Raw genomic sequence first — 15,215 nt, forward strand, 5'->3', positions numbered from 1 at the left:
CAGATTGGATGTTCTTTATTCTGAAAAGATACAAAACCGCTGAAAACCATGTTTTTCTGGATCAATTCCTCAGAGCTACTGAGAGGTTGACTAAGGTCCCCTGCTGCTGCTAAGTCACTTCAGTCGTGTCCGACTCTGTGCCACCCCACAGATGTCAGCCCACCAGGCTCCGCCGTCCCTGGGATTCTCCAGGCAAGAACACTGGAGTGGGGTGCCATTGCCTTCTCTGACTAAAGTCCTCAGTTCTGCTCAAATAAAACTCTCTTCTAGTCTTACTACAGCTTGGTTATTGATTATTTCCTTTGACACTATTATAATCATGTCATAGTTTCTTGCAGTTTTCTAAGCTCCTATAGAGCAGAACTATGCAGGGCATTTTCGGTTTCTTCTCTGTGTCTGCCAAAGCACAGTGGCAAAGGCTGAGCTGTGAAGGAGCATCCTGCTAAGGGCCCTGGGGATGCGGTTCCGTAAACCTTTGACAGATGATGGTTATGAACGCGTGGAAAGCAAGACATGGAGAGATTGGACTGATGGTCCAATCTCCCAAATTATCTTTCACTATTCAAGTTAAAACCAAACTCTCCAGCATCGGATGCAGGCATCCAAGGACCTTTTGGGACCTTTTGGTTCAGACTGTAAAAAAAAAAAAAAAAAAAAAAAATCCGCCTGTAATGCGGGAGCCCTGAGTTCGATCCCTGGGTTGGGAAGATCCCCTGGAGGAGGCATGGCAACCCACTCTAGTATTCTTGCCTGGAGAATCCCCATGGACAGAGGAGCCCGGAGTCCATCCGGTCGCAAAGAATCGGATACGACTGAGCGACTAGGCACAGCACAGGTACACAAAACCTGGGGAGGCGGGCTCAGGCGGAACCTTCGTCCTCAGCTTCAAGTTTCCCAGGACTCCACTTCAACCGATACACTCCCAAATAAACGGCCTCCTTCCCCACCCCAGAAGGCCTAACCCGAGAATGGGTTCCGGTATTTTCAACGAAACGACTAACGGACACCGCAACGATTGAGGACAGTTTCTCCAAGCAGCGTTAGCCCAGCGCGGGCCCATAAGTCCCCCCACATTTTTACGGCCCAGAGCGGAACTAGCTGGAGTCCGGAACCCAGAGCGCGTGCTCGGAGTGGAGGGAGCCCAACGCTCGCCACGCCCCCGCTCCGCCCTACCCCTCCCTTGACACGCCCCCAGGCGCCTGTCGCCCGCCGCCCGCCCCCCGCCGCCCTTGTTCCGGGACCCCTGGCTGTGCTTCTCCCAGACCCCCATGCGGCGGAAGCGATCTGGGATAGCCCGAACTCACTGTTAGCCTGAGGAAGCCGGAAGAGACCGGGAAACGGGGGAGAGCAGCAGAGGGTGGCGGAGCCCTCCATGCACGCCCAGGGAGACCAGGAAGATAGAGGGAGCGAGGCTGAGTTAGCGAGGGAGCGCGGGTTAGGTGAGCTTGGGTGCGACTTGAGCTCGGGACTGGTGGGCCAGGCCCCCACGCCGGCGTCACACCCGGTCCGAAGAAGACAGGCGGACGCATGGCCTCGTCATTCCTGCCCTCGGGGGCCACCACGGGCGACAGTGGCGGAGAGCTGAGCTCGGGGGACGACTCCGGGGATGTGGAATCCCTCCAGAGCCCCGAGATCGAGGCATCCAGGAGCCTGGCAGAGCTGTTTGAGAAGGCTGCCGCGCACCTCCAAGGCCTGGTGCAAGTGGCCAGCAGGGAGCAGCTCTTGTACCTGTATGCCAGGTACAAGCAGGTAAAGTAGCAGGGAGGGGCTGGGTGAGGGAGCGTGACCGTAAGCCTTCTCTTTCCTCCAGAAACAGATGGTGAAAGTGCTTGTTTAATGGTCTGGTGTAATGAAGTTTGTGTGTGTGTGTGTGTGTGTTTTAATCATCTAAGGATTAGCTTCATTCTGGACAGGGAAAGGACCTGTCTGCTATCCTAGGAGCGATATTTAGCTGACACTGAGCGACAGTTTTTCTGGGTCTTTCCCGGCTTGTTTAGTGACCTTGCCCTTATGCCCTTCATCAGCTTCAGAACATTTACAAAATGGGTAAACAGTCAGAACTAGCTTGTAGCTCCTGAGTCTAAGGCTCTGAAATTACCTGGAGGTATGGAAATACAATAATGTCGTATGAGACACATTTTATTTATCCTCACAGAGTAATTGGTTTGGAAAAATTATTGCTTTATCATAATCAACAATACTTGTTTAGCATATTTTATAGCAAAACACTTGGGTGTTATGCCTGTGGGGGATTCAGAGAAGCAAAAACATCATGATACTTGCCATCAAGAGATTTACAAAAGTTACCTGAGGAGTTTAGATTTAAACATATGAAAAATTGCCAACAAGAGTTAAAAGTTGGGGAAGACGCCAGCTTTTGGAACACTGAAAGCAATGGAGTTCTGAATAATAGCCCATTTTATGCTTCTTGTTATCTATTTCTCCTTATATTCTTTAAAAAGAAAGCTGTGGGGGTCCCTCTGTATCATTAACTGAATATACTGACTTGAGATGCAGATTCTTTTGAAGATCGATGAATATCAGTTAAAGTGACCTGAGAGATGTAGTTGTCAGGACAAATGGTATAAATTATAGTGTTCAATGAAAACTGCCCCTGAATTGGCCTCAGAATTTTTTCTCTTGCAGAAGTTCTGGATATCTATTTTCTCACTACTCCTGTCCTAATAACATGAAAATGAGACTTTCAGTTATTTAACAAGAATTTATTGAGCATTGTGTTTGGACTAGTAACATGGCTGACTGATGATTCTGATAAGACTAATTTTCTCCATATTTCCAAGAAACATTGTTTTCCTCGCTATGACGTATCTTTATTGATATTAGCATCAGCATCGTTAAATATCTGATACCAAGTCATCAGTGAACTGTCATCAGCTGGTCACCATTCTGTCTCAGGTGTACTTCATCCAGATAGTCTGGAAGAGGTGTGCATTCCTCACCCTCTTGACATTAGAGTGTTTAGAGATATTCTGTATCTGGAAATAAAATTCCTCTTTATGAGAGAACAATTGCTAGAGAATTGGAGAATGAGAGTATGCTTACTTAGGCATGTTAGGACATACAGTGTTCATCAGTCTCTTCTAAATGTTTCTATCAATTTATTTTGTTTCTATCAGAATTCTGTGGTGGTATTAAAAATAGCAGTCTGTGATAGAATAACAGAGTTGAAAATTCACTATAATTCCTGCATGGTGGATCAAAATTTCTCATAAAATAATTACGTTTCTCATAAAATTGGCTTTTCTCATAATTTCACTTTGTATTCCAAATAACACTCTTATTTTGTCAGCAGGTGAAGGCTAAAAATAAACTGAGCTGTGAACCTTGTTTTCTCAGGCAGAGACCTAAACTTTCCTAACATAATAGTTCTCTTAGGCTCAGATAAGCCAATGGCTCCACTAGCATCTTTTAGTGGTTTCAAAAAGATCACAGCAGTTAACATTCATCAGCCTGCACTGTGCCAACCAAAGGTAACTGACTGACACCTGTGAAAACCCAAGGACAATGAAAATTTCAAACTCCTATTGAGATTTCAGCACCAGCACAAGTGGGGATACTCAACACATCTTCCTACTTTAACCTGGGTACACTTGACTCACTGGCATTTACCATTGGCTACCTTGATTGAAACAGTCTGTTTTAGGGGCCCTGAAAATATCATGTATATATCAGAGAGAGCAGAGTTTAGGTGATGCTCTGTTAAAGTGCTACATTTTATAACTCTGTTTCATAGCTTAGGACTCATTATCTAATGATTTGAAAAGTGTTACTAATGATGTCCTAGAATCCTGTAGTTTTATTTATCCAGTATTTTCTGGATCCAGAACTGTTCTTTGAATTTGGGAATACAAAAGCTTCTGTGTCAGGATACAGGATCAGCTGCTGAACTTTTAGTTTCCTCTCACATGATGGGCTGGAGGTGGGTGATCTCGGGCTGATAGGGTGCTCTGCTTCATGCTCTCATCCAGGGGCTCAGTCTTTTCCTGTCTTGTAGTTTAGCCCCTCTCTAGGGCAGCAGTTCTACAGACCCCCCTGAGAATCCCTCAGACTTCAGAGAATATAAAGTCAAAGCTATTTTCATAATAATACTAAGACACTACAGGCATACCTCAGAGATATGAGGCTTTGGTTCTAGACCACTGCAATGAAGCAAATATCACAATAAAGTGAGTCACATGAATTTTTTGGTTTCCCAATGCATATAAAAGTTGCAGTGTTCATCGCTCAGTCATGTCCAACTCTGCGACCCCATGGACTGTAGCCCACAAATCTCCTCTGTGGAATTCTCCAGGCAAGAATACTGGAGTGGGTTGCCATTTCCTTCTCCAATATAAAAGTTATGTCTACACTATACTGTAGTGTATTAAGTGTGCAGTAGCGTTATATCTAAAAAAATGTGCATACCTCAGTTAAAAAATAGTTTATTGCTTAAAGTGCTAACCATTGTCTGAGCCTTCAATGACTTGTCATATTCTTGCTAGTGGAGGGTTTGATATATTGGGAGAATTAGCAAAATGTGACCTAGAGACATGAGGTGAGCTAATGCTATTGGGAAAATGGTGCCAATAAACTTGCTTGATACAGGGTATCCACAAACCTTCAATTTGTGAAAAATGCAGTGTCTGCAAAGCACAATAAAGCAAAGTGCAATAAAACGAGGTATGTTTGTATTTGCCTTTTTTCTGTGCTGTCATGGTGGATAAAACTGCTGATGTGTTAGCATGAATCAAGGCAGTGGCAGCAGTAGTATTTTTTAACTTTTTTTTTTTTTTTTTTTACCACTGTGTGCTCTGAATTTAAGTTGGACCATAAAGAAAGCTGAGTGCTGAAGAATTGATGCTTTTGAACTGTGGTGTTGGAGAAGACTCTTGAGAGTCCCTTGGACTGCAAGGAGATCCAACCAGTCCATCCTAAAGGAGATCAGTCCTGGGTGTTCATTGGAAGGACTGATGTTGAAGCTGAAACTCCAATCCTTTGGCCACCTGATGCAAAGAGCTGAGTCATTTGAAAAGACCCTGATGTTGGGAAAGATTGAAGGCAGGAGGAGAAGGGGACAACAGAGGATGAGCTGCTTAGATGGTATTACCAACTCAATGGACATGAATTTGGGTGGACTCCGGGAGTTGGTGATGGACAGGGAGGCCTGGTGTGCTGCGGTTCATGGGGTTGCAAAGAATCAGACACAACTGAGCGACTGAACTGAACTGACTGACTCTGAATTTAAAAAGAAAAAGGCCAGTTTCACTTTAAAATGCCTTTGATAAAGCAGTAAAACTTACTGATTTTATTTAATTTTAACTCTTGAATACAAGTCTTTTTAATGTATGTGATGAAATAGGGGTACACACAAAATATGTCTCCTGCATACTGAGTTATTGTTGGCTGTTTTGAAGAAAAAAGCCTGTGTAAATTTTGAGTTGCAAGTTGAGCTACCCACTTTTCCCAACATACATGATTTTTACTTAATACAGCAACTTACAGATAAACTATGCTTATTCAAGCTTGAGTATTTGGCATACAGTTTCTTGAAAATGAGAGAAGTCAGACTGTCATTTAAAGGAAAACAACTGCTGGTATTTGTTGCCAGTGACAACATTTGAGTGAAAATTAGGTTTGGAAAATCTGTACCTGCCACCTGAACTTGACAGGTTCCTAATACTAAAAATTGTTTTTGATAGATTAGTGCTGGCTTTAGTGATTGTGAACTTTTAAATGTTGTGTGTATAATGAAATAGGTCAACATTTGGAAGATCTGCATAACTCAGTGAACTATTTTCAGATGTTGCAGGGAATGAAGTTACAGATTATGTGTGGATAGAAGATGCATTCAAAGTATGCGAGTCCGACCAATGGATTTTAATGTAACAGTATAAAAAATTTGTTGATATGGTTTCAGATTCCACATTGTGAAAAAAAGAAAAGGAAATGAAGTCACTCAGTTGTGTCTGAAACTTTGTGACCCCAAAGACTGTTGCCTGCCAGGCCCCTCCGTCCATGGGATTTCCCAGGCAAGAATACTGGAGTGGGTTGCCATTTCCTTCTCCAGGGGATCTTCCAGACCCAGGGATCGAACCCAGGTCTCCCACATTGCGGGCAGATGCTTTACCATCTGAGCCACCAGGGAAGAATCTTTAAGAAGCTATTCTTGAAGAAACTGCCACTTGTTGAGATTTGATGTGATATCAAAGAAGAATATCTACAGTTATCTCAAAATGCTACTAAAATTCTTCTGTCTTTTCTAATAATGTACCTGTGTGAAGTTGTTTTCTTCATCCAAAACAATGTATCACAATAGACTGAATGCAGAAGTAGAATACACCTGCCTTCTATTAAGGCAGATAGTAAAGAGATTTGCAAAATGTAAAACAGTGTCACTTTCCTCACTAAATATTTTTTGCCTTAAAATACATAGTCACTTTTCATAAAATTTTGTTATTTATGTTAACATGTAACAAGTTTATTATTTTTAAAATTAATGCAGATTTAAAAATATCTTTTCATTTCTAATCTGATAAATATTGATTGATATAATCCACATAAACAAAAACTCTTTGGGGGCTTAGTCTCTAAGAGTGTAAAGGGATTACAAGACTGAAAAGTTTTAGAACTGCTGCAGTAAGATCTTCTTTCCATGATCAGTTCTAGCCTGGGCAGAGGGAAAGGGAACAAGTCCCTCTTTTTAAGGAAGATATTTATATCACTTTTACATACATCCAGTTCCCTGGGCCTCGGCTGAAGTTGCATGGCCACAAAATGTTCAGCTCAATGATCTTGTGTCTGGCTGAGACTTCTATCACTGTAGGAGAAATGAAGGATAGGCATTGGCATTTGTTTCTGCCACTGGCTGTTGTCTGGATGAAAAAACACAAAGTAATAACTACTGTTTTTATGATGCCTAATAGTTATCTCATTTCCTATTTCTAACAATCCAGTAGTTCAAGTGATTTTATTTTATTTATTTATTTATTTTTTTTCAAGTGATTTTAGAGATGCCGGAATAGAAGCCTGGATTCTATGTAGCATATGAAAAAGACTGATGTATAGTAGAGGAGTACTGGACTTTGGTGTCAGTCCTGGAGTCAAGTTTTGACTCCTGATTCAAGATTTATAAATGTGTGAGCAGTGACAATCCTCAGCTTCTCTGTACTCATTTATAGAATAAGTATGTAACGACAAGCCTAACAGGATTGTTGTGTGGCTCCTTTGACTTATGTGAAGCCTTTGGTTTATGGTGATTGTCTAAGAAATGCAGCTCCTGCTCTTTCATCCTTTTTTCTCCCTGTCCCTTCCTTGCTGGACTGCCCCTGTGTCACTGTACATTTTAATAATGACCAGAGAGCCGTGCGTTAATTACTAAGCAGAAAATAGAGACAATAGTTGTTAGGAAATCAGAGCTGAATGAGATCATTGTAGACTGAAAGGGTTGCTTAGAATCTGAACCTTGAATGGTACTGAAAGGAGGTGTAGCACTTTAAAAAGTGGAGGGAAGAAGGTGAGGGCTTTTCATTTGAGAGAAATAGCATGAGAAAAATAGAATAAAAATGAAAATTCTTAAGGCAGTTGAGTAGACCAGTCTGGTTAATGAGCAGACCATCAGTTTGATTTTAGCAAAATGCATGTGTTAGGAGTATCAGGAGGTAGTGGGAAGGTCCCAGAGAAGTAGGTAGGGTTCAGATTGTGGTATTTAGCTTTAGGGAGATAGTGGGTAGGTATTTTGTTGAACACATGCCTAATGTATACATTCCACATGCAACAAACATTTCTTTTTTTTACTGCCTTCAGTTAGACACTGTGTTATGTGCAATGAGTGGCTTAAGAATAGTTTCTTAGAGTTTATTCTTATAGAAAGATGAGACTATACAAACCTCGCTAACACAAGGGAAATGTGAAAAGTGTCATCACAGAGAGGGAGAAAGTGTTGTGAGAGTTCATCAGAAAGGGAGATTACTTGTGGCAGGGGTACTCGAGGTGTGCAGTAAATTCTAACTTGTGTGAATTTCATTTATGCTTATTCATAATGCAAATAATCACTGTGTAGTTTAAGAAAAGATTATTGTGGAATAGATAGAATTTATAGAATTTGTTGTTGAGAACTTTGAAGTTTTTTCATGGCTTTTAGCATCTAAATTTATACTGACTAGTTTCATAAACTTGAAAATAGTGTGTTTTATTCTGGAGTTTGAGAGAGAGAAAATGCTGATAGTGTTGAGAATCAGCATAAACAGACTATGATGAATTCTGATAAACTGTACTTTAAAGCTTGTTTATTGCATATTTAAAAATTCTTCTACATTATAAATGGTAGCATGATTACAAAATCTGTCATTTGTCATATACATATATATACACACATATATATACAGTTTGTCTAATTTAGGAATGTAACTGTTTATCATTCATTTTTTAAATGTGTTATACTGTTAGTTAACAGTTGTTTAATGCAATAAGCCAAAGTAGCCTCTATTTAAAGTTCATTTTTTTAGTTTGCTTTTGCAAAGAATGTTACATTTTATTATTTTATATAGTTGTAGATATTTTCTAACCTATAGTTACAACATATATGTAATAGATTTAAAAATTAAAATTTTCTCAGGCAGTTCTTTGAAAAATAAGTTCTTGATTTTATCTCTGCCCACCCCCTTCATTTAGGTCAAAGTTGGAAATTGCAATACACCTAAACCAAGCTTCTTTGACTTTGAAGGAAAGCAAAAATGGTAAGAAATTCTTGGGATCTAATGTGGTTGTTGTAAAGGGTTTAGGTGTTTAGGAATTAGAAAGTAGTGAGCAGATTATAGAATTATTTTTATATTAATCTCTTTCTGCTGTAGGCAGTGCTAATGATAGGCCATTGGGAGAGAGATTAAAAGAAGCCGATTTTAGATAAGTCTTCTAAAGGATTCTTAATGCTTTGATGTTGGTATATAAGTAGTTCACAACCGATATACATTACTCACATATGAATCACTTCTTAGAGAGTGACCATAAAGGCTGTTGCTTGAAATTTTCCTTCCTTATCATACAGCCCCTAATGGGTCACTACTTCTGTCTGGAGGGATCTTGGAAGAAGGTCAGGAGGATGGGAAGGGAGAAGAGCAGAAAAAATCCCTATATTTTACTTTTTTTTCCCCTTCCCAATTTTTTCTCCTCATCTCAATGCTCTTCTGTTCCTTGCCTACCATGGTAAAGAAGTACTTCTAATAACCTCTTGAGCAGAGGGAGAAAGAAAGATAGATACTGAGCCTACTTCTTTCCTGAATACTTAGAAAGATTATGCCCTCTTAGAGTTTTTTTTTAAATTATAATTCAGAGATTACATCCAGTCATATGAGGCCTTATGTCCTCCTACCTTTAAGTGAAAAGAGAGAAGTCATATACAGTAGGGAAACTTACAGAAGAAAGGACTTTGGAGCATCCGCCTGAAATTAAAGTAGAGAGGGAAGGGTTTAAAAAGAAAAGGTTAAATATGGTTGTAGAGAGAAGAAACACTAAAACTGGATTCTCACCTTCTTTCTAGAGCAGTGCTCCTCAAAATGTGGTTCCCTGAACAAGTTGCCTGTCTGGGAACTCTTTGTCACCCAGCTGTGAGGAGATGTAGATCTTGAACCTGAAATGCAAATCAGTAATGACATTAAGCACAATTATTTGGTTCAGCTGACTTCTTTTGTGTAGAACATTCTCAGTGAAGGAAGATGTGCTTTGATTTTCTTTCTGGCTCAAGCTTCCTATGCTGATGATAACAAATAGTTCTCTGACTGGCATTTTATTACTGTTACAAGACTACCTGATATATATTTTGTGAGTTTTTAAATTTATGAATTATAACTTCACCATTACTTTCTCCCCTGCGTTTTCCTATTTTTTCATTGTTTTTAGTAGTTTTTAAAAGTTTAGACTTTACAATTATAATAATTCAGGCAAGAATTATCAATAGATGCTGAAACCATTAGATGAAAAACAACTTGGGGACAATATTCACACAATCTGATCCCGAGTTTACTTATTAATTACAAAGAGAAAACCTGGAGATACTGCTTGTACTAAATCCTGACTCTCATCACTAATGATGGGACAGACTGCTGTCATGTGCCCCCTGATGTGATGAATTGTAAATGACATTTCACCTATATGTTGCGCTTGCCAAATATTTCACCTGATTGTAATCATGATTAATCATTTTTGGCAAGAAAACTCTAGGTGAGGAAGCAATCAGACAAATGCAAATTGAAAGATATTTTATAAAACACCTGGTTCGAACTGTTAAAATGTCGGTATCATGGAAGACAAAAAGACTAAACACACTTGAAACTCAGTGTTAGGTGTGAATTTTGATTGGCCCCTCATCTGAAAAAAGAAAACTTTAATAAAGAACATTTTGGGGAAATCTAAATACAGTTCATATACATTTATTTAATAGTATTAAATAATGAAATTTCTTTACTTTGAAGAATGTATATTTGGGGTAAAGTGTTACCATGTATACAAGTAAATTTCAAGAGATTAAAAATAAATTTAGGAAACCTCAGAAAGATGTTATGTCCATGGTAAGAGCAGGAAGGTAATGGGAAAACTCTGAGACTGAGTTATCTCTTACAGTGGATCAGTGACTGTGCCTCCCAGTTGGAGGTAGAAAGAATTGGCCGGGAAAAGCCAAGGAGGAGGCCTGGTCTAGCAGCTGGCAGAAAAGAAGAAAAGGAACTTGCAGAAGGGGGCTCAGGACTAAAATATTGCTCTTGGTTATTGAACTGCAGGAAGCCCCTACCTTCTCATTCATTAGTACTCTTCTCTGTCTTCGCTGCCCCCTCAGTTTTGAAGTCCCTGCCCAAGGCCTCAGGATCTACTACTGGCAGCTTAGAGATGAGATAACAGCAGGAGGGAAAGGTGTACTTCTCAAACCTTAAAATAAGACGTTGGAAGCATTTCCCACAGAATATTGTTTCATGTGATGAATAGTGAACATATTATTGAAATGCCATAAACAGTTAATTCATTAGATGGGAACTACTCCCATTGTCTGTAGACCATATATTCTCAGCAGGGGTGAAATTTGGGTTTGAGGGAGTTTTAAAATCTTAGATATTACAGTAGTTTATGTCTTCTTAAATTCAACAAATATGCCATATATATTTTAAAATTTCATGGGAAGGGTGATTGGGGGGAAAAGTATCTGCAAGGGCTCCTTAGGTGGGCTGATAAGGTCTGTATTGCTATGGACCAATGTAAAGGCAAAAAGAGAAGGCTCTGTGTCTATGGCTTATTACATCTTGTGACCATTAAAAACATGTGCTTTTTTCTCAATAATAACAAGAAATATACTGTTTGTGTTTCTTACATCTTTAATGATAGGCCATTTTGTATATTGCTGCAGGGAAGCGTGGAAAGCGCTTGGTGATTCAAGCCCCAGCCAAGCAATGGAGGAATATATTGCTGTCGTTAAAAAATTGGATCCAAGTTGGAATCCTCAGGTAAGACTTAATGATTATAAATAACACTATCCAAAAAAACACCATCTTTCTCTCAAATAAATGTTAAAACTATGCTGTAGGCTTAAGTAACATCCTTTGAGTTTTATTTTCTCAAATAGAAAGATTATAAAGTTATTATAATATTTATCTATATAAAAATGCTATTGCTTACATGGTAATATAGCCAGCTACTGATATTGAGAACTCTGAATTATGGAGAATTTTTAAAAGCATAATTGTAAATCATGTAAAAGTTCCGTTCATTTTAGAATTTGAAAGAGTGTAACTTGCGCTCATATTATTATCTTCAGAAATGGTAGGATTCTCTTCTTTTTTTTTTTCTTTTTTGTGAGCACCTTCTATTCAAGTATAAAATGCTTATTGCTAGGGGTAAAATATGAATGACATACTTTCTGTTACTATGTAGTTTAAGGTACATTATAAGGCTTCCCTGATAGCTCAGCTGGTAAAGAATCTGCCTGCAATACGGGAGACCTGGGTTTGATCCCTTGGTTGGGAAGATCCCCTGGAGAAGGGAACAGCTACCCATCCAGTATTCTGGCCTGGAGAGTTCCATGGACTCTATAGGCCATGGAGTCTCAAAGAGTTGGACACAACGGAGCGACTTTCACTTTGACAAGGTATATTATAGAAGATAAAGCATATGAAAAATAGAGTAATAGTATAAAACAATAATAAGGTGAGTGCTAAATTATCCAGTGGAAGAAGAGATTACTTTGGACTTTGGGGGAACTTGTTTCATTGTTACATATTTATTACCAGTATGAAGGATGGAATCAGTGATGGAATCTTAAAATGTCAGAGTTATAAGGAACCTTAAAGATGTAAATGTTATGACATATAAAATATATATCTTAATTGTGAGTACAAAGTGGGAAAGATAACCAACTTAGGATATCTCTAATGATATGACTGCTATAAAACATCATTTGTATACAGATGTATACCATGAAGGTTGTGAAAGGAGTTAAAAATCTGAAATTCAGTGGTGAGAACAAGTGCCTCTCTGAACTGAACTCGGCCTGAATACAGATGGCACAATATTTAAAAGAAACAAAAACAAGACTTGAATTTGCGTGCCTCTAAGTGAGTCCTTACTCTTCAGGTCCAGCCGCTGTGGTCTCAGTTCTTCCCTATCGACTTATACGTGACTCTTTCTGATTGCCTGGCTTTATGTAGGCATTTGAGTTTATAACTTTTGATAAATGACAGAATTTTTGGCTTCTATTCTCAGTGCCTTAATTCTAAGTAAAATTCCATTAACTATGACTATTACAAATGCTTGCACAGTCCATGTAGTTAAGGTAGTTTTTCCTTATGGAAACCCAAATGGACATGAAGGATGTTTTAAAAAAATCTATATCTTACCTATTTAATTTGTGAAACTTGAGTAAACAGAGCCAAAGATACATACTTTTCAAGTAAAAATGACTCTTTAATGATTCTAAAAATATGTTAACATCATAATCTAGTTGTAAAGAGAACTTTTTTGTTTCATTTACATTGTAATTTTTAGTTTAAACACTCTGAGCTGGTACCTTTGACTCATAGCTCTTTTCCCCACATGTTTTTGATTGGTGTGGGCCGGTCCCTAATCTCGATCTCAAGAGATTTGATATTTAGTTCATTATGTTTTAGGTTAAAAGAATCATTTTCTTTTGATATTTGCTTCTAAAGATGATGAAATAATAACAGCTCTCATGCTGAATGTGTCCTTTGCATATATTGCCCTTTGAAACCTTCTTAAGAATTTTAAGACTTAGAAACTATTATTGTCTGCCTTTTAAAAAAGGAAATTCAGGCACAGAGGGGCTTAGTAACTTGCCCAGATTAGCCAGCTAATAAATGATATAGCTGGGATTTGGACCTATGCCTTTATAAGTCCACATCCCCACTCTCAACCACTCTGCTCTCTGTTCCATAGCTGACATAATGTGTATTAGAAAAGAGCATGTGGGGAGGGAGTGATGGGGAGTGGATGAATTGGGAGGTTGGGCTTGACATACAACACTACCTTTGTATGAAATAGATAATTTAGGGGAACCTACTTTATAGCACAGGGAACTCTGCTTGGCGCTCTGTGGTAAGCTAAATGGGAAGAAAATCCCCCCAAAATGGGATATACGTACGGCTGATTCACTTTGCTGTATGGCAGAAGCTGACATAGTGGTATAAAGCAACTATACCCCAGTAAAAGAAAACAACAACCCTAAACCTTATGAGAGATCCTGGGCTAGAACCATCTTGCTAAAAACTTCTTGCATTTGAGTTTATAACTTTTGATAAGTGACAGAATTTATGATTTCTTACCTTCAATATCTTATTCATCACCTCCCATATTGGTCATGTTTTTTTGTGTGTGTCTATAGTGAGAACACTTGAAATCTACTCTCTAAGCAAATTTCATGTACAGAATACATTGTTATTAATTAGTGTGTTTATTGGTAACTAATAATAGTACATTATACTGTCTTGATATAACTTTTTTAAAGTTTTAAGAGTAGCACAAGGAACTCTTGGATGGCGTTTGTCTAGTTATGCCAGTAGTTTACACTTGTTTTATCATTTTCTATCTACCTGTACATACATTTGAATAAGTTTTCTCTGAATTATTTTATTATTTTTGAGCCATTTTAGAGGAGTTATAGACATCATGTCCCTTTACTGCTTAATGCTTCAGTACATTACTATACTGCAGTTATCAAAATTGGTCATTGGTGGTTTTTTTGGTGTCAAGAGTACCTATAAGGCATGCATATGTGTGTGTGTACGTATGTGTAGATATGTGTTAAAATAAAAATTATAAATGTATATTTAAGGTATACAACATGATTTATGTGTACATACATGGTGAAATGATTACTATAGCTGAACTAACTAATATATCGTCTCTCACAGTCACCTTTTCTCTCTGTGTGTATGAGAAGAGCACCTGATATTTACTCTCTTAGCATATTTCCAATATTCAATACAGTATTATTAACTGTAGTCATTATGCCTGTAGTAGACTTACTCATCCTATAGAACTGCAACTTTGTATCCTTTGACCAGTATCTCCCCATTTTCCCTAGCCACTGGTAAACACCATTCTATTTTCTGTGTCTATGAATTTGACATTTTCATTTTTTTAGATTCTACATATAAGTGAGATCATATGATATTTGTCTTTCTCTGTCTGGCTTATTTTACTTAGCATGGTGTCCTCCCAGTTCATCTGTATTGTCATAAATGGCAGGATTTTCTTTTTTCTCATGGCTAAATATTGTTCCATTGTTTGTGTGTATACACACACACAACACATCTTGTTTATACATTCATCCATACATGGACACTCAGGTCTTTCCGTATATTGGCTATTGTGAATAATGCTCAATAAACAATGAGAGAGCAGATGTCTGAGGTTCTGATTTCATTTCCTTTAGATGTATACCCAGAGGTGAGATTGCTGGGAGTTCTATTTTTAATTTTTTGAAGAACCCATAATGTTTCCATCATGGCTATACCAATTTACATTCCTACTGACAAATAACAATGATTCTCTTTTCTCAAAATCAGGAATTTTAACATTCATTCAATATTATTTTCAAATTCATAGTCTGTATTCCAGTTTATCATTTATCTAAAATGTCTTTCACAGTTATGTTTTAAAATTCTGATCAATCTTCCAGTCCAGGTTCATGCATTGCATCTAGCTGCCATGTCTCTTTAGTC

At 38.4% G+C, this 15,215-nt stretch overlaps 1 protein-coding gene across 2 annotated transcripts in view; it reads left to right on the forward strand.

Annotated features, from left to right (window-relative positions):
- Positions 1 to 968: 968 nt before the first annotated feature.
- ACBD6 (acyl-CoA binding domain containing 6) overlaps positions 969 to 15,215 on the forward strand; it is a 195,000-nt gene continuing 180,753 nt past the window's right edge. The window contains exons 1-3 of one of the 2 annotated variants that reach the window (XM_020868795.2): positions 1,170 to 1,749; positions 8,671 to 8,735; positions 11,387 to 11,483. In XM_020868795.2, coding sequence (XP_020724454.2) covers positions 1,528 to 1,749; positions 8,671 to 8,735; positions 11,387 to 11,483 — 384 coding nt within the window. In that variant the 5' untranslated portion in view covers positions 1,170 to 1,527. Of the gene's footprint in view, positions 1,750 to 8,670; positions 8,736 to 11,386; positions 11,484 to 15,215 lie in introns of both variants that reach the window. The other variant, XM_070473981.1, reaches the window with a different exon arrangement.

The sequence above is a fragment of the Odocoileus virginianus genome, chromosome 11, assembly GCF_023699985.2.
Source record: "Odocoileus virginianus isolate 20LAN1187 ecotype Illinois chromosome 11, Ovbor_1.2, whole genome shotgun sequence".
Lineage (NCBI taxonomy): Eukaryota > Metazoa > Chordata > Mammalia > Artiodactyla > Cervidae > Odocoileus > Odocoileus virginianus.